Source organism: Leuresthes tenuis, unplaced genomic scaffold (assembly GCF_036924035.1).
Source record: "Leuresthes tenuis unplaced genomic scaffold, fLeuTen1.0.hap1 SCAF_22, whole genome shotgun sequence".
Lineage (NCBI taxonomy): Eukaryota > Metazoa > Chordata > Actinopteri > Atheriniformes > Atherinopsidae > Leuresthes > Leuresthes tenuis.
Window position 1 is genome coordinate 25,146,450 of NW_027325376.1, and position 24,030 is coordinate 25,170,479.

At 40.1% G+C, this 24,030-nt stretch overlaps 3 protein-coding genes and 1 pseudogene across 4 annotated transcripts; all 4 read left to right on the forward strand.

Annotated features, from left to right (window-relative positions):
* Window position 1: 1 nt before the first annotated feature.
* Window positions 2-1,610, forward strand: LOC140282054 (RNA-binding protein 4.1 pseudogene; annotated as a pseudogene).
* A 75-nt stretch (window positions 1,611-1,685) lies between these two features.
* On the forward strand, window positions 1,686-3,584 carry LOC140282053 (RNA-binding protein 4.1-like). The gene is made up of 2 exons (XM_072376602.1): window positions 1,686-2,559; window positions 2,748-3,584. Exon 1 carries the CDS (start codon window positions 1,783-1,785, stop codon window positions 2,542-2,544), a length of 762 nt encoding a protein of 253 aa, XP_072232703.1. The 5' UTR covers window positions 1,686-1,782; the 3' UTR covers window positions 2,545-2,559; window positions 2,748-3,584.
* An 811-nt stretch (window positions 3,585-4,395) lies between these two features.
* LOC140281922 (RNA-binding protein 4.1-like) lies at window positions 4,396-8,426 on the forward strand. 2 transcript variants are annotated; one of them, XM_072376434.1, is made up of 3 exons: window positions 4,396-4,575; window positions 5,496-5,919; window positions 6,006-6,691. In XM_072376434.1, the coding sequence occupies exons 2-3, from the start codon at window positions 5,514-5,516 to the stop codon at window positions 6,029-6,031; spliced, it is 432 nt and encodes a 143-aa protein (XP_072232535.1). In that variant the 5' UTR covers window positions 4,396-4,575; window positions 5,496-5,513; the 3' UTR covers window positions 6,032-6,691. The 2 variants fall into 2 exon arrangements, with proteins under 2 accessions (XP_072232535.1, XP_072232534.1); XM_072376433.1 differs by having other exon boundaries at window positions 4,401-4,575; window positions 6,598-8,426.
* A 446-nt stretch (window positions 8,427-8,872) lies between these two features.
* Window positions 8,873-22,238, forward strand: sf1 (splicing factor 1). The gene is made up of 12 exons (XM_072376432.1): window positions 8,873-9,305; window positions 9,757-9,888; window positions 12,022-12,097; window positions 15,983-16,135; window positions 16,224-16,313; window positions 16,518-16,701; window positions 16,877-16,992; window positions 17,206-17,313; window positions 17,401-17,593; window positions 17,673-17,895; window positions 18,892-19,056; window positions 21,042-22,238. The coding sequence occupies exons 1-12, from the start codon at window positions 9,041-9,043 to the stop codon at window positions 21,371-21,373; spliced, it is 2,037 nt and encodes a 678-aa protein (XP_072232533.1). The 5' UTR covers window positions 8,873-9,040; the 3' UTR covers window positions 21,374-22,238.
* Window positions 22,239-24,030: the final 1,792 nt, after the last annotated feature.

Genomic DNA, 24,030 nt, shown 5'->3' on the forward strand with positions numbered 1-24,030 from the left:
CATCAATAAGCCTGAATAGAAAAGAAGAAGAACGGGACTCGGGTGTAGTAGAGCCATTTCACGTTTCATTCATTAATATCTGGGCCTACGTCGTTTAAAAGGTAAGTGACACGTTAAATGGCTAAGACGTGAAATTGACCTATATAGCAGGAGAGTGCTGATTCACAAGTGTTGCTCCGCAAGAAATAGATGGCTTATGACAAGATATGGGCATAAAGAGGCCAAACAGCGACCTCCTTGATTGCTAGCTAATATTAGCTTAACTCTTTGGATTGGAGAATATTAGATTGATTACAATTTATTTCACGTGAAAACTGAATTGTGCACTTAATGTAATTATTATGTGTCCTTATTATTTAAACAAGGCAACAAAACTACAAAACGCGCAAGGCTCTGGCGTTAGCAAGTTAGCCCCGTAGCGTTACGTCGGGCTCGTGTTTACATAGCATACGCGTGAAAGCGGTTGATGTGGTGGTACTGAATATAACACTAATCAGAAATGTAATATAGTTTATGTACAATAGATAATCAAGCTTACCATTAATGTCATTTACTAAATGTTCATTAGGCTTAAATATCATTGGCTCGATTTAAAAGTCCTCCCATGCAGGATCGCCCGTGTTGGATTCGCCCACCTTTTTACATTTCTGGCGTGTTATACATTTGATTCTTTGTTCAAATACACAGAAAATACACATTTAACAAAATCCGAGTTCAGATACATTGACCTAGTTCAGAGCAGTCCGCATATGGTTGGATGAACAAAACAAAACTTGATTGGATCTGCACATCTGTGTAACAATCTAAGCGGGGGAAATAACTTGTAGGACTCGGTATGTATCACGTATTTAGCTGAATGTATGTAAATAAAAGTGACTGCTGATCATGTTGTTTCTCCCAGCTTAATTATTTGTGGGGATGAACTTTGTGTTAACCCTTTTAAAGTGATTATCATATGTTGGCTGTGGTTATTGAGGAATAATTGATGATTTTTTTCTAATTCTTCTAGAATATACGGAACTTCATCATGGTGAAAATTTTTATTGGCAACCTTGCCTGCAATACCACTGCTGAGGAGCTACGAGAACTCTTTGAGAAATATGGCAAAGTCACAGAATGTGACGTTGTCAAAAACTATGGTTTTGTACACATGAGCAATCTGTCTGAAGCAGAGGAGTCCATTAAAAACCTCCACCAGCACCAGCTGAATGGCTGGTGCATGAATGTCGAGCTGAGCAAAGGCAGGCCGAAGTCAACTACTAAACTACATGTCAGCAACCTCGGTGAAGGGGTGACTAGTGAACTTCTGCGGGCCAAGTTTGAAGAGTTTGGAACCGTGGTGGAGTGTGACATAGTTAAGGACTATGCCTTTGTTCACATGGAAAAAATGGAGGATGCCATGGATGCCATCAATAAGCTGGACAACACAGCCTTCAAAGGTGAACTCTTGGGCAGGGGAAAGCTAGTTGTCTTTCTGTCTTGAGTTTGGAGTCTGTGGTCTCCATAGAGCTTTCGTGACAAGTAAAGTCCTCTAGCTGGCATTTTCCCACAGAAACAGAATGGAAAATCTTTGCCTTGATTCACTAGGTGGACTGAAAGTAAACAAATTTGGCAATATCTTTTTTTTTTTTTTATAACCGGTGGCATTGTCATTGGGGACTAGGCAGAGACAAAAAAAACTACCTGCGCCTGGTGCTGCATATTATCTCCCATCGCAGTCTTTATCGGTCAATTTCCTTTAACATGTTATAATCGGTAAGACCCTTTTCGTGTCAGAGCCACATGGTCTCATGCGTGTCTTCTCTCTCCTTACAAGGCAAGCTGATGAATGTACAGCTGTCCACCAGTCGGCTTCGCACTGCCCCAGGAATGGGAGATCATACTGGCTGCTTTGTCTGTGGGAAACATGGTCATTGGTCGAAAGACTGTCCAGTCGGTCGGAACAGTAGCCACGGTGACGTCACAAGAGGTCGCAGCGGGCGGGGGCCCCCACGTGGTCCCCCAGGTTATGGCAGGGCCAGCTATGGGATGGCCTCGCCTCCAGCAGCTGATTACATGAGTAGCTCTCTATATAGTCGAGCTAGTTACGTTGGTGGGTTGCCACCTCCCCCTCATAGGCTTAGCAGCTACACCCCCGAACTGGAGGATCGGTTTGCCAGCAGAGCAGTTGGCTCATTTGCTGACAGGTCATCACCTTATGATCACGAGCATCTCTACAGCAGTGCTGATTATTATGAAAAATACAGAGCTCGCCCTTATGGCTCAAGCTACTTCGAGGACGGTCGTATGTCCTATCTCCCCCCTCCTCCACCCCCACCTTCCTCCATCTCAAAGCTCTCATCCAGTTTAGAGCCATATGACCGTCGGCCATTGCCTCCACCTTCATCAGCCGCTGCATACTACGCACGAGAGCGCAGCCCAATTAGACAAGTACCAGTCTCCTCAGCAGGGTATGCTTATGAACGAACACGGCTGTCTCCGGTGTCTGCCTCCACAGGCTCTTATGCTGTTTCTCGACCCAAGGATCATTATGCACCTTACTAAACCCATGGTGCCAAGGTGAGCAATGGTATAAATCTAACCCTTTATGTAGATATTTTGCTGTAAAATATTGTTCTTTGGGCACTAGGAATTCAAAATTCACTGGAACTTGAATTTTCAATGCACTGAAACTTTTAGAGCTGTACAGGAAATAATGGGTTTTTGAACCCTGTTTCTGAAAAAGGAATTCTTTGCTCTCTTTCTAGGTCTGTGAACTACAAGACTTTTTCTTTTCCACCATTTCTACTTGATTCCATCTCTCTGTGATGTGCAACAAAAAATATGGGAAGTAGAAATGATCAGCATCTTCCAGGCACCTGAGATGCCAGCTGCCTGCAGATGAATCATCCCATCAGTAGTTCAAAAAGATGACTTTTTGAAAAGGGTGGAAGTGAACTGCACTGTTTAAGATTTATGGTGTATAACACAAGGATTATTTCACTTGCTCTGCAGGTTTTCAGCTGTCTTGTTTCTTACCTTTTTCTCATGTGAAGCATATGGTAAAAATCTATAAATGCTATTAGTCCTGCTTCTGTTTTTTTTTTTTTTTTTTTTTGAAGTGTTCTTGCTTCACTGTCTGATTTTTTTTGTATATGGGAAGAGGGGCATCAGTTGATTGTAGTGCAAAAGAGTCTTATTCCCTACTTGGTGTCATCTTAGTTGGTAACATGAATGTGTAAGAAAGGAAATGTTTGACAAACTCTTGTTACAAACATTCATTGACCCATGATGATCTTTTTAGTTAAAACATGATTTTGCTTCCCCTGTGCACAAAAGAGTAAACCAAAAAGTGAGCAGTTGGTTAGGAGTGAAAACCTTCAACATCCTCACCACACATGGCGGACTATGATTTGCTGGAAAGACGGCGATGGAGAAATCTATGTCCATATGGCTGAGTATTCTGTTGGACTCGGTTTAAGTTCAAATTTAAAGTAAGATGGTCTCGAACATTCCAGGCACTTTTTTTTTTTGTCTTTTGATTTTAACGTATCAACAGAATACAAATTTGACATTTCTTCTCAAGGTTTTCTTTTCTTTTTTTTTTTTGCTTACCTTATGTCAAACTTTTTTTCTTAAAAAAGTTGGACAATACAAAATAAAGATAGTAGCTGTTATGCATTGCACAGCTAAATAAAACATTTTCTAATTGATTTATATATATTTTTTGGCTGGTGACTGAAAGTAATCCGTTATGGCTATGTCTTTTATTTTAGTCTGAGAATAATGGCCCTGTAATGCAGCATAGGCAGCAGATAAAGGAATATGAGGATTAATTCTGGGCTTGGCCTGCAGCAGGCACTTTTTTTCCTGTTCAATGTGCTGATTATTTACATATAGATGGATTTGAAGTTTGTATTTTTCATACCAGCTGTAAGAATATCTGCATACGTTAAAAATCTGAAGTTCATATTTTTAATAAAGTCAAAATGATTGCAGTGACACTTGATTCAGTTTTTTATTGAAAACCTATTTCATGATACTGTTATGTGGTTGCTGTGCAGTGGGAAATATACCATATCAGAGCAATTAAAATTGAGAGAAAGGAACAATGACACATGGAACTATAACGTACCACACAATTTTAAGCTGTTTTGTTGTGTGTGATTTCTCGTTCCTAAATAGATCTTCGGGCATCGCAACAACGTGTTTGAGAGTTACTGAACCCTAGTTATACAAACAGCTTTAATAGCTTTTTTGTAACTTTAGTTAGAAGTTGTTAGACGGTTAACTCTAAGCTGAAATGCTATCGAGTTGTTAAGATTCAGGAGTTGTGACTGTAGAGTTTATAAACGTAATATGTCATGAGATTCCACGTCTGTTTCTTTGATTTCCTTAATTCTTTGTCGTCCGGATACGCATGCGTAGCATCGAGCTAATTTTTTTCCTGAAAACGGTGCTAACAGAGTTAGCAACATGTCTTTGCCGTGGCGTTGTCTGATCACGACCGCAAGATAGTTTGGTGTAACGTCAGTCAATAACGCTTCAGTCGCCATTTCATTCGCCGAGGGTCAAGATTCAGGCTGAAGCTCACAGGTATGAATTCTGCTATCTCTAGATGAGCACGACCTGAAGGCATTAGCTAGCAAAATAACCCAAACGCACCGCAGGTTCTAGCGAAATGATACCATTATTGGTCGTTGAGAATGCATCGATAGGCTATGCTAAAAATCCCATGCTAAAGGCATGCAACTTGGATTAGATAGGCCATTACATATGCACGTTAAGAAATTGGTTGCCTATCTTTATTATTGAACAGAACTTCACATAGTAAAGCATACTCGTACACTCTTATCACTATTCTGACAAGCCAACCTATAAGCCTAAAGTTGCTTTAGTCCACTTTGTAGCTAACAGATAGCTGTCGAGCTACGGTGCGCTCCGTGTTCTGCAAAAGGGAAGAAAATCCACGGGAATTTCAAGCGAGCAAGTTGGATAGTTCTTTTCAGCGAAAAGATTAGTTCTCAGCGTTTTTTCAATTTAGCAAATGATTACCTTCATATACTATTCAGTGCATTTGGGGTGCTTTGATTTGCACCAAGATAAAGATGTATTTTTCCATCTACAGTGGGAAAACTAAACAATGAAACTACGATTGTCATAAGCCATTTGTTTGTGAACTTTATTAAAACTGATCTAATTAATTTTGCTCTCATATTCCTTCAATTGTTACTGGGGATACGGGGTTACAACCTTATGCCACACGTCGTCTGTTTCTTAATTTCCAAATGATATCTTTAAACATATTTTAGTTAAGGCTCGTGAAGACCAACTGTGAACTGTGGTTCTCCATTGGTTATTCGTTGTTATAAGTTATCAACACATCACAAATTGTGGATGAAGCCTTGTAAATGACAATCCAGGATCAAGTTTTCTGGATATAATATTTTGTTTAAGGATGCTGTTGAATCAAAAGAGGAAATATGGGAATAATGTTTTGATTAATTCTTCCATAGTGACGTGGAGGCTCAACAATGGTGAAAATATTCATTGGGAACTTGTCACCAGACACTACATCGGATGAACTTCGCTCTCTTTTCTCCCAATATGGCAAGATTGCAGAATGCTCCATTGTCAAGAACTTTGGTTTTGTGCACATGGATGACAAAGCGGAGGCAGAAGAGGCTATCCGCAACCTTCATCAGTATGAGCTAAATGGTCAGCCCCTCAATGTTGAATTGAGTCGTGGGAAGTCAAGAGGATCTACAAAACTACATGTTGGAAACATTGCATGTACCAATCAGGAGCTGAGGGCCAAGTTTGAAGAGTTTGGTGCTGTTCTGGAGTGTGACATCGTAAAAAACTATGCTTTTGTTCACATGGAGCGAATGGAGGATGCCCTGGAGGCTATTAATCAGTTGGACAACACAGCTTTTAAAGGTGAACTCTTGGGCTGGGCTTGATTGGGAGTTTCAGTTAGATTAATGAAATAGTATCAACAATACTCTGTTCTTGTGAATTAACAGGTAAGTCATGGATGGAAAACAGGTGAGTAAAAAGAACAGGCAAAGTCGAGCTAAAAATAACAAAACAAAAAAGATTCAGCAATATTTTAAAGCTGTTATCCGTAATTTCATTGGTAATTTCAGACCATATGTTTGGCACAAATTTGAGTTTTTGAGAGACACATCCTTTCAGTACCTGTTTTGTCTGTTAAACCAATTATAGTCAGTTTATCAATGGAAATAAAGAATGATAAGCCACAACTGTACCTTGTGCATTTAGAGGCAAGATATTAATCAAAATGGATACACATGTCCACGTTTGTTCAGTCATTCACAAATTCCGGGCTGCAGAAGAGATTCATGCAAACCAAACATGGGCACTGATACAATTATTATAGTTACTTTTTGCCAATAGAAAGGGTAAATTTCTGTGGAAAGGTACGGATTTCAGCTTTAACAACTATTTATTTAATTCTACTTTAGGAGTATAATGCAGCTTTTAAACAGACTAGTGGTATGGGAGACTTGAGACTACATGCCAAACAGGAAATGTCAAATGTGTAATTTATATTAAGTGCAGGCAAAAGTCCTTATTGAGTCTTCTCTTTTTAAGGCAAACTGATGAGCGTGAAGCTTTCGACTAGCCGCCTGCGTACTGCGCCGGGAATGGGAGACAGATCGGGTTGTTATCGTTGCGGGCAGGAAGGCCACTGGTCCAAAGAATGTCCTCTAGACCAAAATGGCTACCACAGAAACGGCTCAGAGCCACAATCTGATGGATATGATGCCTCGAGTTTTGGTGGGCGTGGTCGAAGTCGGGGTTATCCGGACTTCGGTGGTGATCCAGATTATGGTGGCGCCTATGTACATGGTTTGTCCCGGGGTTCTGGTCACAGCAGCAGCATTGCAGGTTACAGAGGAGGTGCAGGCTTTGAGGGTGCAATGAGATATGGGCAACACCCAGGTTACGGCATAAATGCTGTTGCGGATCATAGCATGCCTCGGATGTATGGCAGCGAGGCGGCATACAGGAGCAGCGATTCAGTCTATGGCGCGGTACCAGCCTTCTCGATGCGACGGTCGCCTTATGAGGAAAGGGATCCGTACGGGGTCGTGGACTACTATGAGAAGTACAGGGCCAATTCTTATGGAGGCAGTTATTTCGAGGAACGTCGTGGTGTTCCCTTGCCTGCTCCAACAACATCCTCCTCTGCAGCTATGAGGGAACGTCTGCCCCCCTCTAGCATCGATCCATACGAGTGTCCTCCCCTCCCTCCTCCACCAGCCCCTGTCTCCACATACTACGCACGTGACCGGAGTCCGATACGGAGAGTTGCTGGTGAAGCGGGTGGATATGCATATGAGCGTTCGCGCCTTTCACCGGTGTCCGCTCTCCCAAGAAGTTCTGCCTATGACCATTTGCGGGATCCCGGCGCTGAGCGGGCACGATATACATACTAATCCTTGTCTACAACAGCTTGCTAAGAGCTGACTAACATTAACCAGATAGGATAGCGTCAGCGCCACTGGAATGACTAAAATTTAAAAAGAAGAGTCTATCTCATTGCTGCTATCTGAAGTCAAAGTCAGCCCTTTGTGTATGACAAATCTGTGGGTGAGCAGCAATGGCCAAGATTACAATCAACCCTTCCTATTACAATAGACAACAAGTAGAACTCGGTGTGATAGGATTTATAAAATACTTTGATCCAATCCCAGGTTAAGCTTAAGTGCAGTCCAATTAATGGCTCAGTTAACCTTTTCCCATTTTACCTGTTGTGGTATTTGTGCAGTTCTGAGATATTTTAGTTTTTGTGTAAGTGCAAGTACTGGGTTTACTTACAATCTGGTTCCTATCATGGTATAGTAACATATTAATTTTCGCTCTTTTGAAAGGAGATACATGTTAATATACACTTGATATTAAATTAGTGCAAGATGCATGTGTAAAGGTGAGTCCATGTTACTCAAACTTTAATTTTGGTAAGCAGTTTCTAATGATTAACTATGTGCATTGTATTCTATATGTGTCAGTGGAAGTTCCAGCGTTACCGCATATATTTGAAGGAACGGACGATCAAATGTAAGTGCAGAGTGCTTTCTTTGTCTACTTCTAGCAAATATGGATCAAAATGGCTTCACCTTTTTTTTTTTTTTTTAATTTTGGTTTATAGATAAAATGGGGAAAACTTGAAAAAGCTTTTTTCTTTTTTAAAGAAAAACTTTGTGTTGCGATTTTTTTTTTAAATAGATTTCGATTGTTGTAATAAATATGAGGCTTCAAAAATCTCCATATTCTTGTAATGTCATCATGGACTAACCTCAGTTTCTTATTCTGTCTTTTTTCCTCACTTTTTTGTTATGATTAAAAATTTAAAACCGTCACCTGTGTGCTGAGTCTTCTGGTATATGGTCAAATGGTATAAATTAAATTAATCAGGCAGTAAAAGCAATTAAAACCAAAATGCTACTAACAAGAAAATCCCACTCAGTAGTTTTTTTTTTAAATAGGTCATATTGGCTAAATAAAAATGTCTTGCATATATATTAAGTTAATGTGTAATTAAAGCAACATTGCATGTCTGGTATAACACTAGCCATGTTAGACTAAATGTTGCATTTATATTAGCCAGCCATTTAATCATAACACTTACTTTATCCTGTACAGGTCATGGGCCTCACAATGCTAATACAGAGACAGCAACTTGCATCTATGATTAATTTAAAATCACCAATAAATCTAACTTTGCTGTTGAGTAGACACAACTGGGAAAACATGTCAGAGATTGGTCAAATACGTCGTAGTCTAGTCAGCCAATCACTGTTCTTAATAAAAGGGCTTGACTTAGCCAATGGGAAGGTTTTATATTTTGTGTCGGCTCATCCCACGTCTCAAGGATCAACTTCTGTGGTATTCCGTTGGGCGCCATTTTGAGAGAGGCATTGTACAGAGGCTACCGAGACAATACCTTGTTAGATATATTCCCAATTGAAACTAAATTATACTACAGTGAACTGACGTTTGGACGTATCAAAGCAATTTTAGTGCATTAAAGATGGCTACGGGAGCGAATGCAACTCCTCTAGGGAAGTTGCACCCCAGTATTGGTGCTAAACGAGGCTTCGATGCTGGGCCTGGTGCGGGCAACGGATTGATGCCTACACCGGGGCCGCCCGGATCCTTTCCTTCTCTACAGGCTTTCCAGCCTTCGATGCCAAGCACACCTTTTCCTCAGTCACATCAGTTTAATCCAGGGACAGGTTTTTCGACCCAGGCTCAGCAGCAGCAACCAACTGTGGGGTCTGGGGCGGCCCAAACTGGTAAGTTACCTAGATATCCGCTAACGCTGTTGTCACTTGACACAAGTTAACACGAATTGTCCACAAAAAGCCACGGCCTTGCACTAACCTTACTTTGCAAACGAGTGATCGAGTGTATTTAACGTGAGTTGACTGGATAGCATTAATAGCCTCTTGTAAACATGTCCATGTGTTAACATGGTGTAGCCGATTAGCTACAAAGCTACATTTTATATATTATCTATAACAGTTACGCAGTCACTCTCGGTCTTTCTGAAAAGAAAAGGGAATACGTTATAGTCATCTTTACGTATGTGATATAATTGGGGGAGAGAAAAAAATTCGTCGAATTTCTTATGAAATTAAATCCAGTGTCGTGTTGCCTGAAAGGTAACGAGGTCCGCACGATTTAAAGCTAGTAACGTAACGCACCGAAGTTACAGCGGAGGTAATGTGTATCGTTTTTCGGCAGATTTTGGACAGAAGAAGTCAAGGAAGAAGAGTCGATGGAGCAGCGAGACACCTGATCAGAAGACGGTCATACCGGGAATGCCCACTGTTATTCCCCCGGGACTCACGAGAGATCAAGAGAGAGCATATATAGGTAAATACTACATTTAATTTTAACAAAGTTTTCCCTGTAAACTTTAATTGCAATTTCCTTGGTCATAAAAATAATTGGCCCGAGTTTCTAATTTTTCCAACATGTTGCATATTGATGTTATGTTCTGTTTGCTGAATTCCCAACAGTTAGAGCTTTCCAAAAGCAGATGCATACAGATGCATTTCTAACTTAAAAATTTTAAATCGCATTTCCAATGTATCAGAGTATATTATTATTGTGTTTTCAGAAATGGCACACATCAGATTTAGCTCCAACTGTTGAGACAAAGCAATCGTTTCTAATGAGCAATGATTATAACATGATGATGTAAGGTATTACATTGATTTCTCTTCAAGTGGTTCTGCTGTGTTTTGTAGTCTTTTGGTTTGCATACCATAGGGAACCCATTAACAAGAGGAGTTTGTGATAGTTGATTAAGCACCACTGCTTGCTGATATCTGTCCTGGGCTGCAGGTCATTGCTCAGTGTCTTGCCTGATCCCCAACACATCATCAGTATTGTTCCTATGCATGAAGGCATCATAATGTCCTAACATAGCTAAAGTATGACTTTGTTAAATTGGTTTGAATGTGAGCAGTTCCAATTCAATGGCAAATTAACCCATTGTACTAAGATAGCATCCCCAATTGGTTATATGGATAGTGAGGTTTTAAGGAACACTTGATGATTGTGTTCATTCTCTTATCCTTAGCTTCACTGAACACGTAAGACATGTTGTTGGACTATGAAATTATGCTGTGAAATGTCCTAGGCTTTTTACAGTGTATGTGATAAACACATCTTATTTTAATAGCTGCTGACTTCAATGAGAAAAAGGGATATATGGGTAAATTGTACAAAGCAAACATAGCTTGATCTGGTAAGATATATACAGATGCTGGAGTTATATTCCAACGCCAGTAGCTGAGTTTTTAACCTTAAGAATAAGATCATTTAATGACCTGTTTAAAAGGGTTGTGTGCACCTTGTGTAAGACTGAACAAATTTCCATATGCACCACTCATCTGGATTTCTTAGTCCTTGTGGGGCAAAGGTCAATGCGTTTTGTGAAAGCGCAACATTGTAGGTGGTTGTCCTAAAAAAAAAAAAAATCTGCATGCTTTACGTGTTCAATTTAGCCACTTTTTTTTTTTTTTTTGGCCTGTTTGAAATACAAAAACAAAAATCATCTGAAACATTTTAACCACACCTGCATTTCAGCAGCAGTGTGGCACCAACTCACTGCCTTCATTTTTTTCAGAAGCAGATGACTATTTTTGTTAGTAACTAACGTCATTACAGATGTTGTCCTCTCATTGATAATGGTTGTTCTTCCCTGGTATGTAAACGTTCATATGTGCCCACCTATGTTGTCACGCCTACAGTTTCCTTTGCTCATTTAGTAGATCCCCTAAAACAAGAGTTTTGAGCTAAAATTGTTGGGAACCACAAGTCACAGGCTGTTTTCATTTCAATAACCCAAAGTAATCATTTCAGTGATCAATGAATCTGTGTTCGAGGGGATACACTCCGTCAGCACTTTCATAACGTGCATGGAATGACTGATTTAATTTTTTATTGCCTTCTTAATGTATACCCGTTATGTCACAGCAGCTCCTTGGTGTTAGACCTATAGAGTGCTACAAGTGACTGATCAAGTGTTTTGTTATTGACACCTGAAAAACAAATGGACCAAGTGTGTCCTTAGAATGCCAGAGCCTTTTTAAAAATGCACTGTAGGGAGTGAAGCCCTGGATTTATGCAAGTAAACATCAAAATTGTTTTGAAGTATTAATGTTATGGCCGAATTTTTTTAAGAATCATGGTTTCATCATTTGACATGTTGTCATGCTTAATCATTGTCCAGGAAAAGGTTGGTCTTGTTTATCCTAATTTAAATGACCTCCCAAGCTTATTCACAGTGAGTACCATCAAAATGAGGAAATCGTTTCATGCTTTAGTCTTACCAGATGTTTATTTGATCTTTTTTATTTGACAGACTCACCAATTGTTTTTACTGCAGTAATGAATGAGACATTGCTCTAATGTGCAGAGCGTTGTCTCCCTGATGTTGTTGTGGTAACCACATTTCTCTCCATCCTTGTTTTTCTTTCCTAACCTGAATTCTTCCAGTCCAACTGCAGATTGAAGACCTGACTCGTAAACTGCGTACAGGAGACCTGGGAATCCCTGTTAACCCTGAGGACAGGTCGGAAAAAGATTAAACCCTCGAACAGTAACACTTTCTCTACCTTCTTGACTATTTGGAAGACAAATATTTAAAAAAAATTTTTGCATTATAAATGTGGTTGTTAGCTTAAATCTCATGTTATATTGTAGTACTAGCTGCAGAATGTAGAGTGTAGATGTCTATACCAAGTGAAAAATAGTGTTGAATAGAAAATTCAACACTTGACAGAGCTTAGTGCCAGAAAGTTGGTCTATTTTCATTTATAAAACTGGAAGACTGCTTACTATTACAACTGCTATACAACATTACTCATTTTTAAATGGGTATTGGGAAAGTTCTGTATGTGGCTCCCTTTTTAAAACATTAGATACTGCATGGTTATAGGGTATCTGAACATATATAGCTGTAAAAAAGTGAAGTGCAAGAATTTTCAGGTTAAGATTTAGTGCCAATGTTAGACTTAAATAATTGTGTATATTGTTTTCACCCAAGACGATGTTTCTAATTAGATATAGAAAATGTTTGTTTGATTTTCTTTTCTTTAAATTTATTGAATGGAATTGGTAGTAATTATTGGGAGACCAAGTGAAACCAGTTGAGTTAGCGAAAGAGCAACCATATATGTGCTGAAAATAAAGGACTGATAAATATTAAAGTTCCTTCCTCATTAAGGAAACAGTAGCTTGATCAGTATTATAAAAGATTAAGTCTGAGTGAAGCAGAAATAAATTTGCATTCTGAGTTAGTCTCATTAGAGAAATGGGCACTCCACTGACTGCTGGTAATTGGCTAAGTTCAGGTGTGGAGCCCTTGAACCTCCACAGTGTGCTGCTGGTGTGTTTCAAGTTGTGCTCTGGTGCTGCATTCCAGCTTTGCTCTTCACAGAATTATTCCTGTTTGTTGATCTCATTGTTCCTCTTTAAAGGGGAACTCCAGTATTTTTAAACCTAGACCTTATTTCTGGCATGAAATACGTTTATCTACTCACCAAGAACAGTTTGGCGAAAGTCGGCATCCTTCAAAAGCTGTTTAGAAAACTTGCAATCGGCATAGATCCATATAACAGAGTGAACGGGGCAGGGACGATGCAGCCTCTAAATAAGTCATTATCTGTCTTTATTTCACCAATACTTTAAGAAGAATGAATGAATGAACGTGTACTATAGCTCTGTTAGCTCATAGCTGCTGTTATGTGGCTACTTGCGGCTATAGGAGAGCTAATGGAAGGATTTCTACACAGGCACTCTACTGGGACCACTTCATCCACACGCCCCCCTGCAGCACAGTTTATTCACTCCTGTATCTGTGACAGTCGGCTAACTTCACACAGAGTTTGTTACTGCTAGTTTTGTGCAACATGGCAGGATATTTATCAGATTTTGACAATGTGAACGATGACTTTGAGTAAGATGGACGTTCTTACCGGAGTGAATGAGCTGTGCTGCAGCCATGCGTGTGGATGAAGGGGTCCCAGTAGAGTGCCTGTGTAGAAATCCCTCCGTTAGCTCTCCTATAGCTGCAAGTAGCCACATAACAGCACCTATGAGCTAACAGCAGCTATAGTACACGTTCATTCATTCATTCTTCTTAAAGTATTGGTGAAATAAAGACAGATAATGCCTTATTTAGAGGCCGCAACTCCGTTATATGGATATACACTGATCAAGAGTTTTCTAAATAGCTTTCGAAGGACGCAGACTTTCGCCAAGCTGTTCTCGGTGAGCAGATGAACGTATTTCATGCCAGAAATAAGGTCTAAGTTTAAAAATATCGGCGTTCCTATTTAACTTACGTAGACAGCCAACCTATTCAAATTCTGGCGTCCCCGTGATGAACAGTTGGTTTGTTGCTAGTCTGAGACTTGGGCATCTTAGTATGCTAATTTATAATATGACAATGCAAGGGGTTTGGTCAGCTTATATACTCAATCTCCCTGCATAGTGGAAATGTGATTTTTAGATCTGCCCTAAAACTAAACAAAATCTTTGAAAAACGTTTGAACAAACCAACTTCATAATTCATTAAATCAGAGTCATCTATTTTTAAACATGTTTCTTAAACGGTCTTGCTCATATATTCCCATGCAGTGGAGAGTATGACAACTTCCATTAGCAGAAGGAGATTGTGAGATATGGTTGGCAGTATTTTATATTAAAAAAAATGTATGTACTTAGATTATTTTTCTGTCTTGGGTGAAAAAAAGTATATACATACATATATTCATTTATAGCTTTGTGAGAACTAGAGTCTGAAGTGTACGGATAGGGAAAGGTTAAGTGGTCAGACTGCACTTTATAAAGGCATTTGAATACGGGGTTAAGATGTACTTCTTTAGCAAGTAATTACCAGCACAAAGAAAATGATTTAGGATATTTCCATCTTTTTATTAGATTATTTTTCATTTTACATAACAGTAAAGTTGTTACTTCACATTTGGCCCTCTAGCATTAATGTTTCACCCACTGCTTGTGTTGTCTGATGCATAGTGCTGTGTGAATATATGACATAATACAATATGGTAAATGATGGATAAAACATTTCTTCTAAAACAGGTTTTGGTCATACTTTCATACAATGTCGATAGTTTTTGGCCGTTGATTAGTTCACAACTTTAACAAGAGGTATCAGTTGAATTAGTATCAACCAGTTTAATTGGCTGTTTTGTTAACATAACTGGATAAAGACACACCCATCAAACTGGTAATTTCTTGGCTCACTAAGTTTTTACACATACTGATTACTCTAGTGTTGAGCTGATGGCATGTTGCCTACTTCGTAACATACCAGTGATTAACAATCGTTGTCCGACAAATTATTTGCCACTGCTCATCTGAACATTTCCCATAATGTAACTTGAAGCATTTCCTCAAGGAGGAAGACACTGCATTCCAGTTTTTTCTCTGGACTCTTAAGTTCTGAAAGAAAGCTGCCAGAATTGAATACGTTTTGGAAAAGCAATGGCTAGCCTATAACATAGTGTCATAAGGATCTGTTCCCACAGGAAGTGACTTGTCTTCAAGAGTGTGGACGTGACCTTTGTTAGCTATAGACCCTTTAACTTGTATACTGTATAGAGTTTCTCAGACATTTCCACAGCAACCCTGTAGTGAATGCAGAGTTGCAGCACTCTTACAAATCACCCCCCTATCTAATGTGACAGAATCAGCTTGTGAGGTGTTTCAGGTGGTCACCGTTGGAAGCTTGAAGCTTAAAAGGAAACATTTTTTTCACTCTTCACATGACGTGTATACAAAAGTGGCTCTCTGATTGGAGAGCATAAGAAAAGGTGGACATCTAATCTTAATTCCTTTTCTCTAACCCAAATTACCCCACGTCAACCTAACCCTTTTTCAAGCACAGAGCCTCCTTAACGCAGCAACACAGGTTTTCAGCATCCAAGGGGAGGTACGGACCTCTTCCGCCACGTCAGCACCAAGCAACTCTCACAACCAGCATCTTTGTTTAGAATTACGAATTTTGCTTTGGTTTCTTACTCACAACTGTCCTTTCTTGTAGGCCAACAATCCTGTACACAGGTTATATATATTTATTTTATTACATTTTTCTTTGTGGCTAATGCCCCTCCGGTGTATTGGGTTACTTCTATACAGCTACCCTGAATTCTGTGAGAGAATGGATGCTAGCCTTTTACGTGTCAGTGCAGAGTTCCTACATTTTCTTTTGTTTCTAAGTTCACACTTGCACTGGACCTGTGTCAATCTGAGATTTCTCTCATTTGATCCAAAATTTCCAGAACAGTTTTTTTTTTTAAAAATTCGCTACCGACGATTTTGATTGTTAAAGTTTAGGGCAGTTGTAGGGAGCCTATGTGATTAATTGCAGAGCTCCACTTCTGCAAGGGTATCAATGTTGTCTGTTTTGTATTTTGTCTGCTGCTCTCAGGTCTCCTTCTCCAGAGCCCATCTATAACAGCGAGGGCAAAAGGCTAAATACTCGCGAGTATCGCACACGCAAGAAGATCGAGGAGGAGCGTCACTCCCTCATCACTGAAATGGTTGGACTTAACCCCGACTTTAAGCCTCCTGCAGACTACAAGTATGTCACACCAGCCCTTTGACTATATCTGGGAATACTTAGGGGACAAGAATTTCTTCTTCTTACTGTTTGTGTGTATGTCCTGCAGGCCTCCAGCCACCAGAGTCAGCGACAAAGTTATGATTCCCCAAGATGAATATCCTGAAATCAACTTTGTTGGTCTGCTAATTGGACCACGGTAAGTAAGACTTGAATTTATAAACGCATTGCTTATTTTACACAATGCATTTGAGTCGGGTAAATCTTTCTTAACCAGACTGGACAATTTAGTTTGCAAGCAGCTGTCGAGTCTTCAGACTCTCTCATTGTTGCAAGTAAATCAAGCAAATGTGGTTGAAAGGAAGTTCAGATGGTAATGTTTTCCTCTCTTTATTTTTGTCAGCGGTAATACACTGAAGAACATTGAGAAAGAATGCTGTGCCAAGATTATGATTCGAGGGAAAGGTTCTGTGAAAGAAGGGAAGGTTGGCCGAAAAGATGGACAGATGCTGCCAGGTGAAGATGAACCTCTACATGCCCTGGTCACTGCCAACACAATGGAGAATGTCAAGAAAGCAGTGGAGCAGGTTAGATCCCCTCAGTTCTACAAAGATGGAGCATCTAACAGTAAAATGGCCATGAGAAGAAAGGATGCCCAATTTGAACAATTGACCAATTTTGCTATCTGTATTATTGCTAATGGTTCTCACTGTGCTCTTCAGAATGCATAATTTGTATTAACAGTGAGAAATTTGTCAACAGATTCGAAACATCCTGAAGCAAGGTATTGAGACGCCTGAGGATCAGAATGACCTACGAAAGATGCAGCTGAGGGAGTTGGCCAGACTCAATGGTACACTGAGGGAAGACGACAACAGGTTTGTCCGACACTGCTTGAGCTTTGTGCCCAATTTGGCATCGGTAGATTGCTGATTTGCTGTCAGTTTATTGGAGCCTTTTCTGTTTCCACTTTCCAAATGTTTGGTCCTAAAGGTTTGGAAACTGAAAACGGGGAAAAATGTAAGAAAGTCCAGTAATATCAATTAAACTTTTTAGAGCGCCACTAAAGGCAGAATTTGCTTCTTTTCAAGAATCCTCCGTCCTTGGCAGAACTCTGAGCCACGCAGCATCACCAACACAACCCTCTGCACCAAATGTGGTGGAGCTGGCCACATCTCCTCTGACTGCAAATACACCAGGTAATAAAATAAGGGACTGACTTCCTAATCTTGTTGTACAGCTCGTAACGGATCTTATAAGAGTGTATGCCGATTTTCCTTGTGCAGCACATTTGCTGCCCATAGAGCAACGGGTGGAGAGCCCCCCCAGTCAGCCCAAGACAAGGCTCGTATGGACAAGGAATATTTGTCCCTCATGGCTGAGCTTGGGGAGGCCACTGTCCCTACTTCTGGTGGACACTCTTCTACTCAGGCTGGAGCACCTCGGTCTTCTGCCCCCAACAATAACCAGCCACCACCGGTTAGTTGGGATACAATTTCAAACTCCAGTTGGTGTGTACAAACGGCTCGTTGTGACTCAATGTGTTTGTGTGCCACAGAACCGTCCTCCCTGGATGAGCTCTGGTCCTGCTGAGAACAGGAACTTCCATAGCATGCATGGAGCACCCACTGGCCCTGGAGGACCCCACAACTTCCCTCCCCCCATGCCCAGTATGGGAGGACCACCTATGCCCCCCAACCCCAATGGCCTACCTCCACCTTGGATGCAGCCTCCTCCACCTCCTATGGCCCAGGGACCTGGACCTCATGGACATCCAATGGGTATGAGCTTACATTTAAATGACAAATATGATCTTGGGGTAAAGCTGCTAAACTCGATCAGTACCTGCTTGTCCATGACAGAAAATGCTCTATTGGTGTGACTTGTTGTTTAGGTATTTCTGATTGCCTGTCAGGGTTTATATTTAGCAGAGGGAGACTTTATTTTTATTTTTATGATATCGCAGTTTTTTAATTTGGTTGAAAACCCAAAAGACTCCACGTGGGGTTGGAGTGATGCAGACAGAATTAAATCGTTAACCAGGAATTGTGCATGAATAACACAAAGTCCATTTATGAATCTGTATTCGCCTTATTTGTCAGAGACCATTGTTTGAGATGTCTTTGAACCTCCCTCTGGTGTATTATGAATTTCTGTAGATGACCTGTTTTCCCAGCAACCTGATGTCTTAGTATTGATGCTGCATTTCCTTAACACTATTACTTAAACTTTCCATCCATATTGAACTTTTGTTTTTAATTTCTCTACCTTTTTTTTTAACCCTCTGGGGTCTGGGCCGTTATGATGTCATGCGAGCTGATCTCGCTGGCGTGATCACCTCAGAGGGGTTAATACTGTTCTGGAGAAGGCAGGCGAGATAATACAATTGACTTTTTTGACACAAAGTTTGAGGCTTTTTGGTCAGTGTAACACCCCCAGCCACTAATCCAAGTTCTATATCTCAACTGACATGTTTTTACTGTTCTAGGACCAGTTTTCCTGGTCAAGAGCCTGTTTTTAGGCTGTTGCAATACAAGGAACCGATTCAAACTGGCTTGGAACCTCATAAGCAGAAATGTGATGTTTCAATCCTGCAAAAATCTTCCACTTAAGACCACACTTCTAATCAGAATTTTCATTTTTATTGTTAATCATAGATCAAATAAATATTTACTTAGTTGTTTTTTTACACTTCATCTTCACTTTGAGACTCGCCAAACTTGTTTTTCTCTTAACTTTCTCTTAACCTTTCTTTCTTTTTTTTTTTTTTTTTTAAGGTCTGCTGCCACCTCCAATGGGTATGATGCCACCTCCACCTCCTCCCCCCAGTAGCCAGCCCCCTCCTCCACCATCTGGTGCCCTGCCACCATGGCAACAGCAAGCTCCACCACCGCCTCCTACAAGCAGCATGGCAACAAGCACAGCACTACCGTGGCAGCAGAGTAAGACCCCACAAAAGCTTAATGCAAAAGCTTTCAGCCGTGCATCATACACATGCTGTGGTCAGAAGTGTGTGTGCGTGGGTATGTGGACATAATTGTTGGCACCCTTCCGTTAAAGAAAGAAACTCACAATTTTCACTGAATATCATGAAACGGATCAAAGTAATTTAAACAAAAAAACAACACTACTGAAAAATAATGAAAATCAGGCACTGCTTTTGAATTGTGGTTCAACAGAATCCTTTTTTAAAAGCAAACTAAAGAAACTGGCCTGGACAAAAGTAATGCTACCCTGAGATAAGATTGAAAATAATTTGACCAGAGGGACACGTTAAACTAGGGTGTGTCCTGTGATTAGCATCACAGGTGTCTTCTAACTTTTAATGACTCATTCTGCCTATTTAAAGGGTGAAAAGTAGTCACTGTGTTGTTTGGTATGGTGTCTACCACACTGAACATGGACCACAGAAGGTTAAGGAAAGAGTTGTCTCGAGATGAGAGAGACGAGAAGCTTAAAGGTAAAGGCTATAAGACCATCTCCAAGCAGCTTGATGTTCCTGTGGCTACAGTTGCACATATTATTCAAAAGTTTAAGGTCCACGGAACTGTAGCCAACCTCCCAGGAAATGTCTGCAACAGGAGAATGTATGACAAATTTAAGAGACCAGTAATTCAGATGATAAACAAAGAGCCCAGAACAACTGGGAGAATGTCCTTTGGACAAATGTAACAAAATTAAATAACAAGTGTCTGATCCATGAATTGACCTCTAAATACTCTTGTTTAATGACGATTTGTATTGAAACACTCCTCCTCATCATGCTGTTCACATTTTGACATCATGAGCTTCAAACGGGACATTCTCATAGTCTTGCATGGGCCAGGGAGCATTTCCACTGGACGAGGAACCAGTGGGACAGTGCTGTTCTCTGATGGAAGTCTGTTCACATCGAGCAGAAATGATGGCCGTCAGTACTGTTGGAGACGTCAAGGACAGCGCTATGTATCAGCCACTGCTGTCACCAGCCGAGCCTTTGGTGGTGGTGGTGGTGGTGTTACAACGTGGGCAGGTGTCTCATCATCTTATCATCAGGGAACAGCTGTTAGAGGCTGGGGAACCTCAATGGAAGTGGCCTGCACTTTCTCCAGATCTGAATCCTATGGAAAACCTATGGGATCAGCTAACCCGACATATAGAAGGTCATAGCCCCGCACCCCACAACCTCAGTGACCTGAGGGCAGCCCTTCAAGAAGAGTCGAATGCCATGCCTCAACACACAATAAGTGGACTTACGTAAACAACACGAGATGTTGTCAGGCTCAATTGATGCTGAAGGACTCATAAACAAGTTATTGAGACATTGATACTTTTTGTTGTGGTATACCCACCACTGTTGTTAGCTTTTGTTTCACTAAATTGTTTGAGATGAAGAAATTCCCTGCATGCTTTTGTTTAAATGTTGGTGCAGGTGATTTGAATATTAATTTTTTACCTTTTGGGGTAGAGAAAACTGTCAAGAAGCCTCAAACAAATCTTAAACTGAATACCTACAGTCGGAGAATTGTTAAAAACCTCCAAATGAAAAATGTACTGAAGACTTCAATTGCTTCATGCAAAACTACTATTAGTTGCAAAAACATTGAGGTAGAACATGCGATTGCCTTTGAACTGAAAGTGATCATAAAGTGAAATGCACCTGGAGCTGGAGTGTGTGACACTTTTTAAATCTTAATCTTTTGGCAGTGATTTGCACCTCACTAACATTTTTGCTGTGTCATACTTGCCAACTATACATATCCTACAGATTAGAAGGGAAATGTATCTTAAAACAGTAGCATAAACCCTTTTGATTGCATCCTTGCTGTACCCCTTTTAATTTACACATGCCAAACAGAAGGGCACATCGGGTGGATGTAGGTGGTATTTTGAATGTTTTGGTCACAGAAAAGGAGAGAATCTCAAACTGTCTTGCCCATCTTTGCAGATACCACCACCACATCCAGCCCTGGCACTGGAACGCTACCTCCATGGCAGCAGCCCCAGCAGCCTGCAGCCTCTGCAGCTCAGCCGCCACTTCCCATGGGAACCCCGTCCATGGTGCCACCTCCCCCTGGAGTCCAGCCCCCATTGCCCCCAGGCGCTCCACCTCCTCCCCCTCCACCACCTCCAGGGTCAACTGGCATGATGTACGCCCCACCACCACCCCCACCACCTATGGACGCTTCTAACTTTGTCACCATGATGGGAATGGGGGTACCAGGCATGCCCCCTTTCGGCATGCCTCCTGCCCCCCCTCCACCTCCACCACAGAATTAATCCTGCCACAGAAGAATTAGTTTTTGCACACTGCAGCACATAGTACACCAGATATCAGTTGTCTGATTTTACATGCAGTGTTTGTGTGCTCACTGAAAACAAGTATACCCAGTGCTTTAATTTTTATTGAAATTTGTTATTGTTAAGACATCGCTGAATCTACAAAAGGCTGTTAGTTGAAATTGTAAAGCTGTGTAACTTGATTAGTCCTCTTCCTTGTTTTTAAAGTTTGTATTAGCACAAACGTTTTTGTGTGTATACAAACACTTTTGCATAAGTGTCGGCGTTGCCAACATTTGTCATGTTATTTGTAAACTGAATAAATCATTGAAATCAGTCAGACCAGATTTAATTTCTACTTATTATTTACATTAATCAGACCTGAACGCTTAACTTTCATTGGTTTGAATCTATTAAAGTTCAACTTGCATGATCCAGTTTAAACACCATATTATTTTGAAGTGACACATTTCTACTACTGTCTTGTTTCTTGTTTTGACTAAGCTTGAGAAGATGAATATTTTTGTAATGTTAAACGTTGTATCTTAGTTCTGTTAAACATTTGTAGTTCTAAGGTTGTTTTTCAGAAACTCCCAGCGTTTTAATTTTTCTCTCATTACTGTTGTGCATCTCAGTTGTAACACCAACACACTAACGAGGTGGTTTGATGCAGTAACATGAGGACTTCTGTCTGCCTGCTCTGAAAACCATGTGCAGTGTTTGTGTTGCTTCTTTTTTTTTTCTTTCTGTTAGAAAATAATTGTTGGTGTTTCTTTTTCTCTGGAGTCTGTCTGTGTTGGAGCGCTCCCCTGAATGAATAGCTGTTGAAATCCTGCTTGGTTTAGTATTAAACTGATCCAATTCACCATTTTGTGACAATGGTCCCCTGGTCTCTCTTTTCATACACATTTCTTTCTCAGAAAGCCTTCCAAGTCTTTTTTTTTTTTTTTTAAAGAATCTTTTGTGTTACGTAACATGGTCTCCTAAAGGATGTCTGCTGTCGCAAAGACTTGTTAAACATTTTATGTGATTCCTACTTCAGTTTCTCTCTCCGTCCTTTCACAGCAGGCTTTTGTAAGTTCAAGGAAATTGATGTAAGATAAATGACTCGATTGTCTACAGGTGACCATTTATGGGAACTTAAGTTTGACTGACATTAAGAAAGTGAGAACTAATATAATAAAATTAGCAATATCAACGTTCTAGATAAGGCCTGCTTTGTTTACTTGATAATTCAACAATATTTCATACTCTTCTTTATCGATACATTTATTTATTTCTCAAATGGCATTGATGGGCACACATTCTTCAATCATGACACCTGGAAAAATATCTGCTTAAGATGTGTTTTTTTTTTAAACAAATAATGGCATTTAGATATGAGACAACTCTGTTGTGAGTCAGCTTACTATCAGGCTTGCACAGATGTACACACTAGCTATAAGGTTAGACTTGAGCTGTTGTTGGAGCTGAACCGTCTCTTTGGTTGTGCTTGTTTGTGCCTTGTTGCTGACCCGACCAACCTGTTCAGTTTCCACTGCTCAGCCCATCCCAGTCCGTTGAGGCTCTATCCTAGTCTGGCTCTCCTAGTTGTTTTCTACCTGCAGCTCAAAGCTTTGGTTTTGTTGCAGAAAAAAACTGCTCCAAGAGTACTTTTGAAATTGATTTAAAAAAAAAAACTGAATTCAGAAAACCATCAAACTTGGAGTTATATCATATTAACTGATGTGCTTTTTAAATAAGCAATAAAATGAAGTCTGTTTAAGTGCGGAAGAGAGCGATGGAAAAGCTTAAATGCTCCGCTAACTTTGATATTCTTTTAGTCCTCCCAGCTGAAGCAAAGCAGACCAAGCTGGGACAACTATTTTAAGTCATCGTTCCTTAACGTAGAAATGTTGCATGAAGGTATAAGTCTTTTTGATTATCCAGTTTAACTTCCTGCTTATGCTATTTTGGTACCACTGGCGCTGGTGCCGGAAATCATTTTATTCTTTATGAAACCAAGCCGAGTGTTGTAGAACAGTGTCTTGAATAAAATAGTGACTCTGACTAAGCAGGCTAGTATTTTACGTAATACACTTAGTAATACGAAATGAAATTGTCCGTTTCACTCATGTTGGACTCAACTTCCGTCAGTTAGAAAAGCCAAGAACTGATCTGATATCAATTCATGAGAAGAATATAATAATACTATGAGAATCACGAGGGTTTTTCTTTAACTTATAGAGCCTTAATTGTATTCACATCCACTGGATACAATAAATCAATATGCCGCGGTTATGCATATAAACCCAACCATTTTACTTGTTCTATTTTACATTTTACTACTTTTAGTTTACACTAAAAAATAAATTCAACTAGCTTTCAACTCCACAAAAATAAGCAACTTGGCGCACAAAAAGTAAGTGTTAAGTAGATAGAGGAAGAAAATGTAGTCTAAGATTATCCAGGGTCGGTAGGTTTTCTGTGAAACAGGAAGTACAAGAATTTGTGTTTCAGAATCAAAGCACCTTTTTTTTTTTTACCGAGTTTTACAAGCCGGGCAAATTACCCCCCCAAAATATGGATACATGTGATTGATATCATTTGGATGATTTTACATTCGTTTTAAAAGATAAAACTTGAACTCCGCCGGCAGTTAAAAGGAGGAATTGGTT